This window comes from Pavona decussata, unplaced genomic scaffold (genome assembly GCF_977016875.1).
Source record: "Pavona decussata unplaced genomic scaffold, jaPavDecu1.1 SCAFFOLD_241, whole genome shotgun sequence".
In the NCBI taxonomy this organism is placed as follows: domain Eukaryota; kingdom Metazoa; phylum Cnidaria; class Anthozoa; order Scleractinia; family Agariciidae; genus Pavona; species Pavona decussata.
The window spans coordinates 408,526-425,627 of NW_028145646.1; the positions used below are offsets into that span (position 1 = coordinate 408,526).

The 17,102-nt window shown below is 40.3% G+C and overlaps 3 protein-coding genes and 1 long non-coding RNA gene across 4 annotated transcripts; 3 read left to right on the forward strand and 1 right to left on the reverse strand.

Moving 5' to 3' along the window:
• The first annotated feature begins 5,639 nt into the window (after nucleotides 1-5,639).
• Nucleotides 5,640-7,143, forward strand: LOC146457539 (calcium-responsive transcription factor-like). Its single transcript, XM_085091863.1, has 3 exons — nucleotides 5,640-5,758; nucleotides 6,215-6,361; nucleotides 6,448-7,143. Exons 1-3 carry the CDS (start codon nucleotides 5,681-5,683, stop codon nucleotides 6,880-6,882), a joined length of 660 nt encoding a protein of 219 aa, XP_084947989.1. The 5' UTR covers nucleotides 5,640-5,680; the 3' UTR covers nucleotides 6,883-7,143.
• A 543-nt stretch (nucleotides 7,144-7,686) lies between these two features.
• LOC146457540 (uncharacterized) lies at nucleotides 7,687-11,529 on the forward strand. Its single transcript, XM_085091844.1, has 4 exons — nucleotides 7,687-7,966; nucleotides 8,151-10,208; nucleotides 10,632-10,689; nucleotides 11,314-11,529. Exons 1-4 carry the CDS (start codon nucleotides 7,920-7,922, stop codon nucleotides 11,440-11,442), a joined length of 2,292 nt encoding a protein of 763 aa, XP_084947970.1. The 5' UTR covers nucleotides 7,687-7,919; the 3' UTR covers nucleotides 11,443-11,529.
• Nucleotides 10,044-15,887, reverse strand: LOC146457541 (uncharacterized). The gene is made up of 2 exons (XR_014858454.1): nucleotides 15,608-15,887; nucleotides 10,044-10,170 (listed from the first exon to the last, which is right to left on the reverse strand). It is a non-coding gene; the product is annotated as an uncharacterized LOC146457541 (long non-coding RNA).
• Nucleotides 11,896-13,349, forward strand: LOC146457542 (sentrin-specific protease-like). The gene is made up of 6 exons (XM_085091869.1): nucleotides 11,896-11,919; nucleotides 12,052-12,117; nucleotides 12,683-12,765; nucleotides 12,865-12,940; nucleotides 13,116-13,166; nucleotides 13,293-13,349. Exons 1-6 carry the CDS (start codon nucleotides 11,899-11,901, stop codon nucleotides 13,347-13,349), a joined length of 354 nt encoding a protein of 117 aa, XP_084947995.1. The 5' UTR covers nucleotides 11,896-11,898.
• Nucleotides 15,888-17,102: the final 1,215 nt, after the last annotated feature.

Sequence of the window (17,102 nt, forward strand, 5' to 3'; positions counted from 1 at the left end):
CAATCAACCCATTACATCTGTGGATATGAAATTTACATGCCTGGTTGGAGCATTGGAAAACCCGGCTGATTTCACCGGTTGCGGAAACATAACATCGTTCTAAATTTACCACCAGGCACCTTCCGGCGGTACGCCATCAAGCATAAGATGGTTGGGAGGTTGCAGTCTTTAATTCTTATTTGCGCTTTTCATTAGATGTCCGCACAGAATCACATAGAATATTTTGGGAGGACCCACAGCCCCACAAGGGATCTAAATTAGAGTTCGATGGCATTCCTTTTATGCTCCTTGGAAACGCAGTATTTGACTGTCACCAAGGAAGAGACAGAAATAGTGCAGTGAAGCAGCGGAACAAAAGGCGAAAGGATGAGGTGAGGAACCATACTTGTTATATACGGTAAAGTTCTGAATGAAATCGGAATGTTGAGATTCAAGTTCAACGATCAGTTTTGAAGTAGAGGACGCGACCAGCTAACACTTTAAGTAAAGATGCAGTATCTACCTCCTTTTAACAAAGAGGGATTCTATGAAAATAAAACATGATGGAACAAAGATAACTTTTTCACCAACACCTGTTCAATTTCACTTCACAAACCTCAATAAGATATAATAGCGTATTCTCCCCGTTTTCCCGCCAATTCAAGCCATTTCAAAGTCAAATCGAGGCTATAGAGCCTCGCTTCCTTGTTCTCCCCTTTCATTCTCCAAAATGGCTTCGCGCTAGTTCGCTTCCCGCTGCTCGTCGGCTTCAAGAATAGAATCCTTCGCAAATTCAGCCATCCTGCTTGGAAAAGCTAACATACAGATGGCGGATAACGAGGAGATTTCTACTGCGGTTTCAGATAAGGCAAACACCCCAGATAAGAGGGTTAGTTCTACGCCTTCAACGGAACGGTCGAGAGGCTCTCAGTTACCTGCTTCACGGAGGCAAAGTCAGGAGTCCTCAAGCAGTTCTAGTAGTTCCAGTGAGTCTGGCTCTTCATCTAGTGAAGACAGTGACTCCAGCAAGTTGGATAGTAGACACACGGCTCACAAGAAACGTCAAAAACTAGCTGAGCGAGATACTAGTAACAACACCCGAAGTACGAGGGTGATGAATACGTGCGTTTTGACATGGAAACCAAAGCCTGTCACGAGCTTGACTTGACAAAGGGCATGGTGAAATACGTGAATGACAAATTCACTACTTATGTGAAAGACAAATCCATTCATGAGACAGTCCTGGATTCCAACCCAGTACCCAGTATCGATTGTCTCAAAACCCCAGCAGTCGATGATTATTTGGACGAGATATTTGAGTCTCTTGGAAAGTCATATGGTCGTGAAAGTGACAACAATCTATCCAAGGTTCAGTCCCGACTCACTAATGTCATGGGACCACTTGGGAAATTATGGCTTACTTTAGAAAAAGTTCGCACTGGGGAATCCAGTGAAGATCTCGATTTATTTGACTGCCTTAGGCTGATGGAACAGTCTGTCTCTCTTCTGGGACAGGCAAAAGTAAGCCTTTCTTATACACGTAGGCTAGCAGTCCTCTTTCGCCTCACAGGGGACATGAAGAAAGCCAAAAAACTTCTTACTAAACACGGGACTTCATTAACCAAGTCTCAAAAGACTTTGTTTGGGAAAAAGTTCTACAAGGCTCTCCGTACAGCAACAAAGATTAGGAAATCTACAAAGGAGATTTCACACCATATTACTGGTTCTACTTCCCGGCCGTCCCCTCAGGTCTCCCGAGGCAAAAGGTATTCTAGGCAAGATTCCAGAAGCTCTCAGCCCTTTAGTCGTGGGCCCTCATTTCAGAGCAGAGGTGGGGGCAAGTCTGTCTCCTTCCGAGGAAAGAGCTCTAACTACAAAGGATATCCAAAAGGCAAGTCAGTTAAATTCAGGGTAAAAAAGAGAGCACCTGAATCAAAAAGACAAGCCCCAGATTGCAAAAGAAATTCTGGAGACGTCATTACAGATAGTCCCAACAGACATCCAACCAGCTCTAAGAAAACTAGGGTTGGACACATCAGTTTTAAGCAGGTCTCTGCCATTGGCAGGGAGACTCCAGTTTTTTCAAACCAATTGGAGATTACTGACACAAGATCAGTACATTTTATAAATAGTCACCGGTGTGGTGATTCCCTTTCAACAAACTCCACTCCAGACAAATATGCCCCCTCATATATCTCACAATCAGTCAGAGAAAGAAAACATAGAGCAGGAAATTGCAGCGATGTTGCAAAAAGGGGCGATTCAGGTGGTCTCTCCAATGAAAGGGGAGTTTATCAGTCCAATATTTCTGGTTCCGAAGAAAGACGGGGGGAGCAGACCAGTGATCAACCTCAAGAGGTTGAATTCCCACATAGTTTATCAACACTTCAAAATGGAGGGATTGCATCTCCTCAAACATATAATTCAGGAAAAGGATTTCATGATCAAGATAGATCTCAAAGATGCTTACTTTTGTGTACCCATGAGCCAGCAGCATCAGCCTTTCCTGAGGTTCATTTGGGGGGGGGGGGGGGGGGGGCACACGGTATCAGTTCACTTGCCTCCCTTTTGGTCTAGCTCCTGCCCCTATTTACTTCACAAAGCTGTTGAAACCAGTGGTGGCCCTGTTACGCAGACTTGGCCTGAGGATGATTGTCTATCTAGACGATATCATTGTGTTCAATCAGACTCGGGAGGGAATATTGCGGGACAGGGACTCAACCCTCTGGTTACTTCAGAATTTGGGTTTTGTAATCAACTGGAAGAAATCAGTGTTAGATCCTTCACATTGCATGGAGTACCTAGGCTTTGTGATAAATTCAATGGAAATGAACTTATCATTGCCAAAGGAAAAAATGAATCAACTCATCCAGTCTTGCAGAGACCTGATTCGGGAAAAAACTGCCTCCGTCAGAACCCTAGCCAAAATAATTGGGAAACTGACTTCGTCAATGCAGGCTGTTCTCCCTGAACCCTTGCATTACCGACACTTGCAAATGTTGCAAGTGAAAGGTCTGCTAGCAGGAAAGAGTTACGAGACAATGGTATCACTCAACCAGAATTGTCAGAACGACCTTCAATGGTGGGTGGATCAGATTTCCAACTGGAATGGTCGGTCAATAATTACTCCAGCCCCCGACCTGGTAATAACGACAGATGCATCACTGCAGGGCTGGGGAGCAGTCTGCCAAGGGGTTCGCACGAGGGGACTTTGGTCTCAGCAGGAATCAAACACCCTTCATATCAATGCATTGGAGCTGAAAGCAGCATTGTTTGCTGTGAGAGCTTTCACTGCCAAAGAAAGGTAGTTGCATGTCCACCTGAGAATGGACAACAGGACAGCAGTGGCTTATGTATTGAAAATGGGGGGAACACGATCCTCGGTATTGGTAGGGATAGCCCAGGAATTATGGGGTTATGCTCTGACCAAACAAATTACACTGACAGCAGAATATCTTCCTGGAAAATACAATCATGAGGCAGACTGGGAGTCCAGGCACTTCCGGGACTCGAGCAATTGGAAACTGAAATCCAGCATATTCCAGGCACTAGACCAACTCTGGGGGCCCCTAGAGATAGACGTGTTTGCCGACCGTCTCAATACTCAACTGATGAACTATGTCAGTTGGTTTCCAGACCCATTTGCCCAGGCAACAGATGCCTTTCAGATTCCTTGGTCGAAACTGAAAGGTTACAGCTTTCCACCTTTCTCAATGATTTGCCGTTGTCTGGCAAAGATCAGGAAAGACCAGGCAACAATAGTTATGATAACACCAACTTGGCATATACAAGCATGGTACCCAGTTCTACTAGAAATGTCTTGCAGACAGCCGGTTCTGCTCCCCCCTCTCGAGAACATCCTTACGTCTCCCAGTCAACAGCCACACCCCCTTGTTCTACAAGGAAGCTTACAACTAGCGGCTTGGATGGTTTCAGGCAAAACATCCTTGCAAAAGGAGTTTCAGAGCAAACTGCTGAGTTACTCAGCTCCCACTCCTGGCGCAAGGGAACTACGGGCGCTTACAATAGCGCCTGGTCACAGTGGTGTGGCTGGTGTCATCAGAGAGAAATTGATCCATTTTGCTCCACTGTGGCCTCTATAGCTGATTACCTCACAGAAATGTTTAACAAAGGCAGATGCTATCGTACAATTAATAACCACCGCTCAGCAATCTCAGCATTTCACAAGCCCATTGAAGGCTGTAAGGCTGGGCAACATGAGTTGGTTTGCAAAGTATTGAACGCATGTTTCAATGCCAGGCCACCACAACCAAGGTATGTGGTGACGTGGGATGTTGATAGGGTGCTAGATCATATTTGCACTCTAGGATGTGATGCCAACCTTTCGGACAAACAGTTGACCCTTAAGCTGAGTATGCTGCTTGCTCTTGCTTCAGCAGGCAGATCCTCTGACCTTCGGGCTCCTGATTTAAGATACATGACAGTAAAAGAGAGCTGCATAGTCTTTGAGCTTGGTCGGTTAACAAAATCTAGGAAGAAAGGTCAGTGTCCCCTTAAGTTGACATTCACTGCCTTTGACACTAACCCTGACTTATATGCTGTCTCAACCATAAATTGTTATTTAGAACGCACTAAAGGATGGCGCTCTGATTGCAATAAAAATCAGCTACTGTTGAGCTATATCAAGCCACATAAGGAGGTAGTTCCTTGTACAATTGCTGGGTGGTTAGTACAAATGATGAAAGAATCAGGGGTTGACACCTCTGAGTTTCGAGCTCATTCAACCAGAGGTGCTTCAACCTCTAAGGCCAAAGCTAAAGGGCTCACATGTCAGGAGATAATGAACATGGCAAAGTGGAAGAAAGAGTCCACTTTCAGAAGACACTATTTAAGGGATATTGTCTCTGAGGGGACAGGACAGGATGCCTTCCAGGCCACGGTGCTCCAGGAAGGTTAGGTGCTTTGAACATACGCTATTACATCTTATTGAGGTTTGTGAAGTGAAATTGGAAATTTCATCAGTGCGCGAAGCGCACGCATTGAAATTATAATTTCAAGAGCAAACCGAAATAAGATATAATAGCGTCCCACCCTGTCCCACCCATTTATGTTCCCTATTAGGGATTTAAGAGACAAAATCTTATTTCGGTTTGCTTCCTCCTTCCAGGTGCTAAGCACAACTAGGATGTGTAGTGACAGTCAAGACCCTTGAAAGAGGCCTAATGGAGACTTACAGGGACTTGATCAATGTTGTAGTTTTTCTTATTCAAGCTGCATGTCATGCATTTTTTGATAGTTACGATATTCCACTCTTTGGGAATGTTTGAGCACACGTTTGTGCTCCATTATTGTTGCGTTTATCGCTTCATAGTTTATTATCAATGTAGTGCATTCGTTTTTCACGTGCAAAGCGGTTACTGCATAACAATAAAGTTATTTTGTTTCCTATCCTACGTCTCAACTCGTCTTCTTCCGCTCCCTTGCGCTCACCGATTTTGGAGAATGAAAGGGGAGAACACGGAAGCGAGGCTCTATAGCCTCGATTTGACTTTGAAATGGCTTGAATTGGCGGGAAAACGGGGAGAATACGCTATTATATCTTATTTCCGTTTGCTCGTGAAATTATAATTTCAATGCGTGCGCTTCGCACACTGACGAAATTTCCAATTTGTGCCTAACATTAATGATTCTTTTTAAGCTGAAATTGAAAGATCATTGTGGAGCCACAAGATCATACAGGATGCCACAAAACACAAAGAAACTAGACTGCCCAGCACAAATAATCGTTCGAGAAGTAGTCATGTTCCCCTCATTGAAGGTAAGACAACATCTTGCGTTATTTGTTCATGCTATCGAGTTATTTTTGTTTGTTTCCTTTTATAGCCCGTTTGTGCGTTCTGTTTTCTGTTAATTTGACGACATTCCTATAACTACTACCATTACTTTATCTCTTAAGCTTAGAACCTCCCACTTTCCAGGCATAAGCTACAGGGTTTTTCCTTTCCCTCTTGACTTATGTGGTTTATCAGCCTGCGACAATTTAAATAGCCACCAGCAACTTCAAGTAAAGTGCGAGGACAGTGTACTCAACTTTTGCGAGTGACTGAACACTGAACGCAACATGTTATTGTTTGCATTGCAAATGACTATCTACACTTTGCTATATTGCCCAATCCATTCCTACTATAGTATACTGGATCAGAACTGAGAAAGCGAGGTTGTTATACGATAATTTATTCCCTTGTTAACTGAACGCTATGTATAACTTCTGCAGATCGAGCCGGAAAATAACAGTGATTGGAGGAGGAAAAAGGCTTCCCAAAGGTTAAGGGCGCAACTAAAGAAGTCTTTCTTTGGGGAAAGAAGATTTTACGTCAAGTTGCCTGACCTTACTGACCATCAGGGGCACCCCATAGGAAAGGTAAGTACTTCACTGAATACAGGGGTTATGAATTGCAAATATCAGAATTGGAACGTGCCTTAACATATATACGTTTTGTTTTACAGGATGCAGGCTTTCTTCAGCCAATTGACGATGGAATGAAAAAAAAGATCAACGACTTGGTTGCAGAAGGTGTAAGAAACGTCCCCGAAATGAGTCGTCACTTAAGCTATTATCTAAAAAGCGAATTGTTTCGTGGGTGTGCAATTCCTGAAAAGGATAATCGGCGATTCTACCCATCAAAGAGGGCAATCCGTTCCCACATGTATGCTGCGACAGTCAAACAGCAGTATTCATTCATCGATCAGGAGAATGTGGCATCCTTAGTGGAACAGTGGGCGGTAAAGAATCCCGAAGATCGCTATTATTTCCGTCCGCACTCCTTAAGTGACGAGCGTGACGCAGTCTCTACTGATGAGAAGGAAGGAGACGATGACGACGTTTCTGTCACCTTTAGCAACACAACGACACTCTTTTTCGTCCATCAGACGGAGAATTAGCAGAAATTGCTTGCGCGCTATGGTAACCACTTGTGTTTTTTGGATGCTACCTATAAAACGACAAGGTATGCTTTGCCGCTTTTTTTCGTGGCAGTAAAAACCAATGTGGACTATCAACCAGTTGCTACATTTGTCACTCAAGATGAGAGCATCGCTTCTATACAAGAGGCCTTAGGTGTAATCAAGTCGTGGAACCCGACATGGAACCCCCCCATTCTCTTCACTGATTACTGTGAGCAAGAGATCAGAGCAATCGAGAACCTTTTCTCAAGTAAGTTTCCACTGTAACACTGTAGTTTTTAAGTCATTCTGAACGCAACCAGAAAGGAACTTACACACGTTAGTTTCCGTTAAGTTTCAGAAAGACGTTTATGAACTATTTTGACCATAAAAAAAGGCTATTTCGGGCCAAACTATCATCCATTCACTGTCAAAACAACAGTCATACTCGTAAGATGATACCTAAACGTGGTATTTGGATCATTAATAATTATGTTAGACTGCACAATATAAGAAATCATCATCATCATCATCATCATCATCATCATCATCATCATCCATCATTCATCATCATCATCATCATCATCATCATCATCATCATCATCATTATTTAAGGAGGCTTGAAAGTCTTTTTAGTAGCGTATGTATGCGTAACCAGGGCCGCCTAGAAGTGGAAACGCGAACCCACAATTAAAAACTGTTGGAAACATTTGTTTTCATCTCGAAATTTTCTACGGTCTGGTAAACGAATACACATTTATTGCATTCAGTATATAACTTTGAAATACATATACAGGACAACACTGCACGCAAAATTCAAAACATGTTTTCGATTCTCAGCGCAGCACACAAAATCCATATACCTTGCCAAAATAACTTAAGGAGCGATATACATTTTTCTTTAGAGGTGGGTGTACTGCTGGCGTAAAGAAAGATTCACTATTGCAACTGCTACAACGACAAATGGTTTGGAAAGAATAAACGAGGACTTCAAGCATCAGTACCTGGCTCAGAGAAGTAACAATTCACTTAGCAGTATGCCTGCAGTATTGTCGCAGGAGTTTTTCCTTTCAAAATATCAAAGGTTAGTGTCGGCCACGACCGTTTGAGGGTCTACTATAGTCATTAGTCATTATCATTGTTTGACTTCAAAGCGTAAAGGTTAACTGTCAGTTCCATGATTTATCTCTTTGTGATTCCAAAAATACAACTGAAGTGGAATGTGTCCAAGCGTTAAAAGAACCTTCCTCTTTTTATTTATTTTCTAGTTACCTAGATTTGAACACAAGCTGTTTGTCGGGATGTCGTCGCTACAGTCTTGACATTCCTGAATACCTACACGACCGCCCGCGTTTGTTTGTCATGCACTGCATGAAGAAGTTAGACTCTGCTGAGGATACGCCAGCTTCTTGCATCCAGTCCTGTACATCGCGAGTTGGTATGTTCTATGTCAAAAGTCAATCGACCAAAGACGTCATCCACCAGATCTTCATGGGAGACCAGGAAAATCTACCCTGGTGTACTTGTCAAGACTTCCAGAGGACGAGGTGGCCATGCAAGCATTTCTTTAGTGTTTTTAAGCATGTAACAAATTGTGGTTTTACAAAATTACCGGAGCACTATCTTGCAAACCCTTTAATTACGCTAGACAGTCGTAAACCACCCTGCAAAGATGACAGTAATCCAGAATCTCAAGAACAGAACAACGCTGAGACTCTTAAAGATCAAAACACGGAAGCAGCTAGTTCTACAGTTTCTTCGGAGTTTGCGACGATCCACAGCGTTCCCGAGATCAGTGACGAGGAAGCCCCAAATGACATCAACATTGAAAATCAAGATCCAAATATTGCTCCGAAAAAGAACGAGAAAGCTGACAAATCGGCATTGTTGGCAGAACAAATGGCCTGCCGAGAGCGACTGCAATTGATCAGGGACCACACCTACTTAGTGAACGACCCTAAAGTCCTATCCAGAGTGCGTGGATCTTTGGACGACATAATACAGGAACTGCGAGGGGCAACAAAGACCGAAAAGGGAATACCATTGGAGACAACCACCAAACCCCAGCAAAAGTTGTCGATGAGAGCAGAGTATCTGCCCCTTAAAAAGCGAAAGGGAAAGAAAAAGTTCCTCGGAAGATCTGGCTCCAAAGCATCACTAATGCGCAAGACGTTCTTGGTTGACGTCCCCGTCCCGTCTTCAAGGCCGAAGGACAGTAAACAAAGAGGAAATGTGTTTAAGCAAACAATGAATGCTTGTGACCATGGTTGTGGAAATCACAATGTACCCATTAAGGAGGACACCCCACGCACAGAAAAGTTCACCGGCAGTGAAAATGGTAATGAAGCCCCTTTTGCTGAGAAGCCCTCAGTAAAAACGTCTTCTGCATCTGTAACGGCACACAAACGGCGCCTTCCCGAAAAAGAGAGTATCATTTCGGACCCAGTAGGTGAACCCCACCTGAAAAGGAGTCGCCCAAACCAAGCCGCTGATGACCTAAGCCTACCAGCTGATCAAGCTACACAGTCGAATACGCCGGTACCGCCAAAGGAACCCACTCAGCCAGGTGTACAGTCCAAGTCAATACAGTCCACCCAACCGGTTCAATCAGTAAAAGTAGTTCGAGGTACACTGAACCAACAGCATTTGGCATTTCGTGAGGTCAACAGAGGAAAGCAATGTACTAGCAACAGTTTAACATTCCTTCTACATCACATCACAGTTCCTGAGGAAAAGATATCTACAAGTATGATTGATGCTATTTTGAGGGTCGGTGATCGAGTGCACACAGCATTAACAAACGCCTTAGGTAACCCTGGACAGAGATTGTCCCTTGAGGAAGTACAAACAGCCATTCAGATGACGGAAGAGAGCCAGACCATAACATTTCCACAGGATATACTGACTGGAGATGTCTTCTCAAACATCAGTGACTTTCCATTTGTAACCCTGGAAAGAAGTTTGCAAACTGCACTTCAAGCGAACACTGGTGCTTTACTGAGGTTTCTTGAGTACACAGTCGCCATCAAGAAACTTTCCGATGGTACTTTCACACTGTTTGATCCCCACGCAAGGAACCTTAATGGCTTTGTGGATGGTGACGGTACTGCAATTGCCCTGTTATTCCCAACTCTGGAGGCTCTCACGGGGTATGTAAGACGGTTCATCAGACATAGGTGGTGTGAAAAGGGGGCACCAGTTTTGGAAGACTGCATGCCGTTGGCAGCGCGTACATTTGAGGCCCTGGCAATCTCCACTGGTGATGAAATAGGCAGCTCCCTCTTAAACCTGATCAAAGGAACAAAAGAAGCAAGAAATGATACACGGTAAGAAATTTTGCAATTTGCTCTGTTACCATCATTACCGTACATACGATAACGTTTCATAGTAATATTATACCTTGAAACTAATTTAATACCTAAAAACCCCTCAAAGGTGCATTATTTAGTCAAAGTCATCTGGTGGTTCTCGGCTATCCATACTGTTAAAAAACAGTTTCATCTTTTAAGAATTACTGGATACTGTACCAGGTTTACAACGCCTCACTTGGCAATTTTAATATGGAGTAATGAGTGCTAATGACAACATACGTGGAAGGAGTTTTGAAATTGCACACCAAAAAAACTCAACTCTCTGGTAGTGTTTCTTCCAGCAGAGATAGATTATAACCATTGTGTCCCCACAACTGATATTCCCTTCTTTATACTACATGTATGTCTTCAGTATTGTAATGATAGTGTCACTTTTAGGTGCAGTTTCCAAGATGTGAGTCTGGACAAAAGTGACAACTTCCAAGGCTGTAATAAGGTAAAGCCCCAATGTGTTTATTTTCAATAGCCAAACACTAGAACATTCGTAGTATTTAATTTGCTTCAGACATGGGAGGTAAACAATTTGTTTCCCAGGGGACACGAAATTAAGCTCTGAGCACCTTACACTAACAAACTATTACCACTACCATTTTGTATATAAAAGAAAAGAAATTTTACTGTGCTCCTTTGTTACAGCTCGAAGATACAGCAAACGTTATAAAAACTCATCTTTGTGTGAAAATTCTTGCCTGGAAATTTTGCTCAGTTTTTGCAACACATACTAATACTTAGATTTGTTCAGTAACAACTCTTGTTGTGTGACCTTATTAACTGTTAACATTGAAATTGCACGCTTCTACATACCACGAGCGTATACAAAAACACTTCTTTTGGGCTGAGTGACTCCAACCCGCACAATTAGGTATGCATTGAATTTCAAGTCAACTGATGTGGCAACCATATAAAGTAACCAGGTTGAATGGACTGCACTGGTATTGAAATTTCTGTTTTTGTTTTACCCATTTTACTAAGGTTCGATTTTGCATACCTCATGCCGAGAGCACATATAATGGGTCGTGAAAAAAATATCTTCTGGAAATTTATAAATGTTGCATTTTAGTTTCCAGAAAGTGCAACTGGTGAATCTCCTGAGGAGCCCATAATCGAGCAGCTTGGCATCAAGCTGACCACTACAGACTTGGAGAGATTAAATGACGGAGAGAAACTCAATGATCAGGTCAAAACTTAATTAAGACGTATAAGTAGAAAAAAGTTAAAGAATTAAAATTATGTTTCCCTGTGATGATTGAATACTTTTAAAAGGACAGTAAGCAAATGACACTGCATCAATAAGAGGCTGATAAAACATATATATATATATACATTTTTTTATCTTATGCTGTTTCCCTCATATATCTTATCTTTAGGTCATAAACTTTTACATGGAACTCATAAATCAGAGAGAAAAAGAGGTAATTACTCATACTTTTATGACATAATTGAAAGATCCTGCATGCAAGAAGTATTCAAGTCTCTTATATTTTTAATTATTTTAATTGCCTACCCTGAAGTCTATACATACATACTACTGCTTGATTGACTCAACAGTAATGTAGTTATTTGTTTGAAGTCATCAGAGTCTCCTAGAAGCTACACCTTCATTTCCTTTTTCTATGAAACGTTATCCAGATGTGGGGCTAAGTGGATGGCCAGATGGACCAAAAAGGTGCGCTTAAATTGTAAATTATTGTATGGCAAGCATTCAATTTAAATTTGTTTGGCACACTTGACACATTCTTGACAATTCATTCCAATAACATTGACTTCTTCTTCTTCTTCTTTTTTTTTTTTTTGACAGATGAATATCCTTGACTTTGGAAAGATTTTTATTCCGGTGAATCTACCAGGTCATTGGGCACTTGGGGTAGGCATGTGCATAAAATCTCCACTTCTATTTAAGAATACAACTAAAATGCTTTTAACCATCTCTAGCTAACTCGCTTGATATGTAATGGCTCCCAATAGAACAAAGTTATGGACGTTGAGAGACACAACAAGCTAAATGGAGAGAGGACTTGGGAAGGGGCAGTTTGTGAACATGGCGGGATTCCTGAGTGTGATTGTTCATTCACAATCGCGCCAAATGCAACATTCTATTCACAACAATTTGTTTTCAGCAGTACTGTAACTAAAGGGAAAATTTAGCATAATGAATATAACAATCATTGTAAAAAATGTTTTGTTGTTACAGTTTAATCATCATATAAATAGGTAAAATTGCTGGGTGATGGGTGGAGGGTGTAATAACCTCTGGGTTTGGAGATACAAGCAGTGAATTGCACCCATACCAAAATTCTACAGAAAAGCCTCCTCCCTATTTAGGGTTAAAATACCAGTAAGCCAATTTATTAATCAAGTACCTGAGTGCCACATGACAAGTAACAATGTTTCTTTTGTCTTTAAATTGTCATATTAAATTTAATTGTCAGGTTGTGGATAACAGTAAAAAGAAAATTTCCTACTGGGACTCTGCAAATCATCAAGTTCCAGTAAAGTTCTTCAAGAACATCAGGTACTTTTTTTAACAGCTTCCACTACATATATTTCATATAAGTTTAAATCCACTTACTCAATTGCCTTAAAACATTTAACAATACCAACTTTTTATTAGGGCTTTCCTACAGCATGAAAGTGTTATTAGAGGAAGAACTTTTAAAGCAGAAGAATGGTTGGATGAACTCCCAAAGGTATACAAATATGTTAGAAAGACAGTGAAAGTTTGACTAGCCAAAGCACCATATTTTCAATGCAATGATCAATAATTATCTATTTTGTGCTATTTGTATTGTTTTTTTTATATACACAAACAACATTCTTATAAGTAAACAAAACTTTCTTTTTAATTTTGCCTGGAATATACAGGACATTCCCAAGCAAAAGAATGATTATGACTGTGGGATGTTTGTCTGCATGGTAAGTTGATTGATCAGTTGAGTGGTGCATCTCAGTCAAGTATTGGAAAATAAAGAAAATGGTCATGCATGTATTTGAAAATGTGATAACAATCTAATAAGTATTAATATTATCTGAATATTTCAGTTTGTAAACCAACTAAGCAGAGGAGAGAAGCCAAACTTTAACCAGATAATGGTTTAAATTGCATGAAAATTGGTTATTTTGAAGTACACATATGGACCTCTAGTGGGATTAAACAATCTATAAATAATAATAATAATAATAATAATAATAATAATTAATAATAATAATAATAATAATAATAATAATAATAAATTATTATTATTATTATTATCATCATTATTATTATTATTATTATGATTATTATTATTTAAGAAAAACCTTATAATCTCACTAGAATGAGATTAATAATGTTTTTTTTTTTTTCATTTTTTCACATACACTCATAACATTGAATATAAAATATACTTATTATAAATATTACTTCGTAGGCAACACACACTACACTGGGCCATTTATATTCATCTAATGTAGCACTTTTCCAGCTATAAAGATTTACTGTGAGAGGTGCTATGGGTTAATATTGAACAGCTGCAGGTGCATTGGAGTGCACTGAAGTAGGATAATAGTTGTTAGTGTAATTTCCATATTTTACTTTTCCTAGTAGTGACTGTTTATGGCTGTGCAACTGATAGGTCATTCTTACAAAATACAACCATTAATATGTCAGAATTTATGAACAATTTTGTAATTATCACATTTTTGGATCACTTACAAGAGGTTTGACTGCTTACTTCAGTGCATTGACAACATTGGTTTTATTTTATTTCTTTTCAGAATGCAGTGCCTTTACTGCGCAGACAGCTGAAGCAACAGCTACTCCAACAAAACATATGTCTTGACTAAATAATTGGGCAAAAGACAGATGTTGTTGAACTGTTATTGTAAAGCTTGACCTCTCATCATGTTTCAAAATTATGTAACATTTGATATTCAAGTTTGTGGGGTTAACTGATGGTGGGGTCTCCCAAATAATAATGGATGTGATGGGAATGGTCACTGTTCCTCATTAGCAGGAACTTGTGTAGATAATATGACCAATATTTTTTAGCTATGTTTTTAAAAGTGAAAGAAATATTCTCACAGTTATTTCTACAACTTAAGCAGTTGTGAAAAGAAATCCGAAAAAATAACAGTAAGGGTCTTTCTTCTACTTAATCTTCCACATGCAGTTGAAATATATCTTTCATATATCCACAGGTGTGGTTGCTAACCTTTAAGGCTATTGAGTCAAAAAGATATGACATTAAGGAAGTATTATTTTCTAAGTCAACAAATCTGTTACTCAAGTGAAGCTCAAAATGAAATTAAGCAATGCCACGAACCTCTGAGTGTGTTTTTCAAAAAAAATCCAAACAAGCACCCGCAAATGTTTTCATTTCCGTGTTTTAAGCTCATGACCTGTCATTGTTATCAAGTTAGCTCTATGTTTTTAAAGTGCACATAACCCCAAAACAATTTTTCGCTTCAATAAATCTTTGCACCTGTTCGAAACGCATGGAGCCTTTTTGTGCCTTTTTTCAACCAACTCTTGACTTTTAAAAGGCTGTAAAAGTTATGAAATCTAGCCATCATCTGTCCAATGACCGAGCTAGTAAGGGGCATGGGTCATCCCTTACTTGACGTCACCAACTGATTTGCATTGTATTAAGTCTTTGTGAAATTGCTTACAAAGCAGTTTGTGACCACATGTAAGGAATAGACCCATGCCCCTTTACCAGTTCGGTCATGGGACAGATGATGACTAGATTTCGTAACTTTTACAGCTTATAAAAAGTCAAGATTTAGTTGAAAAAAGGCGCAAAAAGGCTCAATGCAATTTGAACAGGTGCAAAGATTTATTTAAGCGAAAATTCTTTTTGAGGTTATGGGCACTTTAAATACAGGGAAAACTTTGTCATGAGTGGGAGTTAAGTCATATTTCAACACAAAAACGGCATGTACATGATAGTCTTATAGTTTAAATTTATGCACCTGAGCAACTGAGATGGTAGTGAATTAAATGAAATGAAAAAAGCACCTATTGGTCATAGAAAGATGTTATGACTTGGTAAAAATTAAATGAAATTTAAGTCAATGATAGAAAAGCTCCTTATGATCCCAAGTTTCCCTGCTAGAGAGTAAGCTTCTATGCCTATAAATTGACTTTTATAATACATAAGTTATAAAATGTACACTGTAAGCCACTGTACCTCCCTTAGGTAGATGTTAACCTCCTGTAGGTGGATGTTGTGAGTTGGTAATGAAATGACACTCAGGTCAATGATAAGAAAAGCTCCTGCAAGATTGTACGTTTTAATGCTTGCAAATAAGCTTTCCATGTTTACGATTGTGCCAGAATAACACATACGATACAAACGAGGTGCTCTAAAACGTACCTCCCTTAGGCCGATGTTAACCTCCCGTAGGCCGATGTTAACCTCCTTTAGGTCGATGTTAACCTCCCGTAGGTCGATGTTACCTGAGCAAATCTTGACTGTTTTCATGGTTCCATGTTTCTTCCACAAATCGAGCGTAAAATCCTTGAGGTCAGCGTTCAGACGCTGAGAAACGAAAGTAGAAAGAACTCTGTATTCTACCATAACGAATCCTAACACAACGTTCGAAGTCTTATTTTCCCCGACGTCGTCCGCCATTACTACTGAAAGAGAGTGAATGCAGGTCAATTTCCGGTATAATCGGATCTCGGATCGTGGCTGCTCCGAAGAATAACCCGATGACGTCACCTCTTTTAGGCCGATGTTATCTTTTCTCAACCAGGCTAACAAGCTTCACCTGCCCGGTTTTGGAATCAGAGTTTTGCTTCTCCTAGGCTATGTTGGTCCAGGCACCCTATTCCGTATTATTCAGGTGCAACCCCACAAAGGGAGGGCTCCCCCATCCACCAACCGGGGGACGTGCCCCAGTACGCCGTATAGCCCCAGCGCGAGGTACCTTATTACACCTATTTTGAAATCACAGAGTATCATTGTCAATATTAATATTCTATTTTTGTTACTTCATTTTCATTTTGATAGGCTAAAGAAAAGAAGCGATTTAGGGGAAAAAATGGTGCAATTTGGGAATAAATCACCCTGTTGAGAGCCAATCAGATTGCAAGGATCACCAGTGATTTCAAAATGGGTGTAATAAAAAGTCTAAATGCTAAGTAGACGTAAGGGTTTGCTGAAAGGATTACTGCCAGTTTTCTGCTCCTTATAATGTAGGTAATCGAAAACAACATCTACTCTACTATTTATAATTAAACACATCATCATCACACAATCCAGCAGTGACAAAAATTTCAACTGCCCACCCCTTTATTTTCACACGTTTCTCTCAAGCTGGTAAACAAGAACAAAATAAACGTCGTTGACATTTTTACAAATTCTGAGAAGTGTGAATCTAATAACAAAAATCAAAATGCTCTAATTTTTTTTTCATTTTTAAACTAGACTTCAGTATCCATATGCGCCATTTTATTTATTTTTTCTCTCTTTTAAACCAAACTTGAGAATGCGGCAAGTGAAGAGTTTTACAATGTCACCACTACAACCCCAACAACTCAATTGTTCCAAGAAGAGTGGACAATTGGTTCAGGGGTACCCAGTAATCTGATGTCCCAAACTTCTTTACTGCGAAAACAAAATTTTTGGTACTTTTGAGTGACCAAAATGCCCTGCCTAGTCAATACTCTTCAGCAGCATGAAAATTTGGGAGACAAACTTCTTTAGTATAACCTAAATATCTCAACAGTGTAGTCTGTTGTAAATAAGACATACATATATGGCATGTCTGCCACACATTTTAATGTTTACACTGGGTGCCCCTGATAGCTGTATGAGTCAGGTACTATCCAACTTTAAGCTAGTAATTGCTTCACAGTGAAACAGC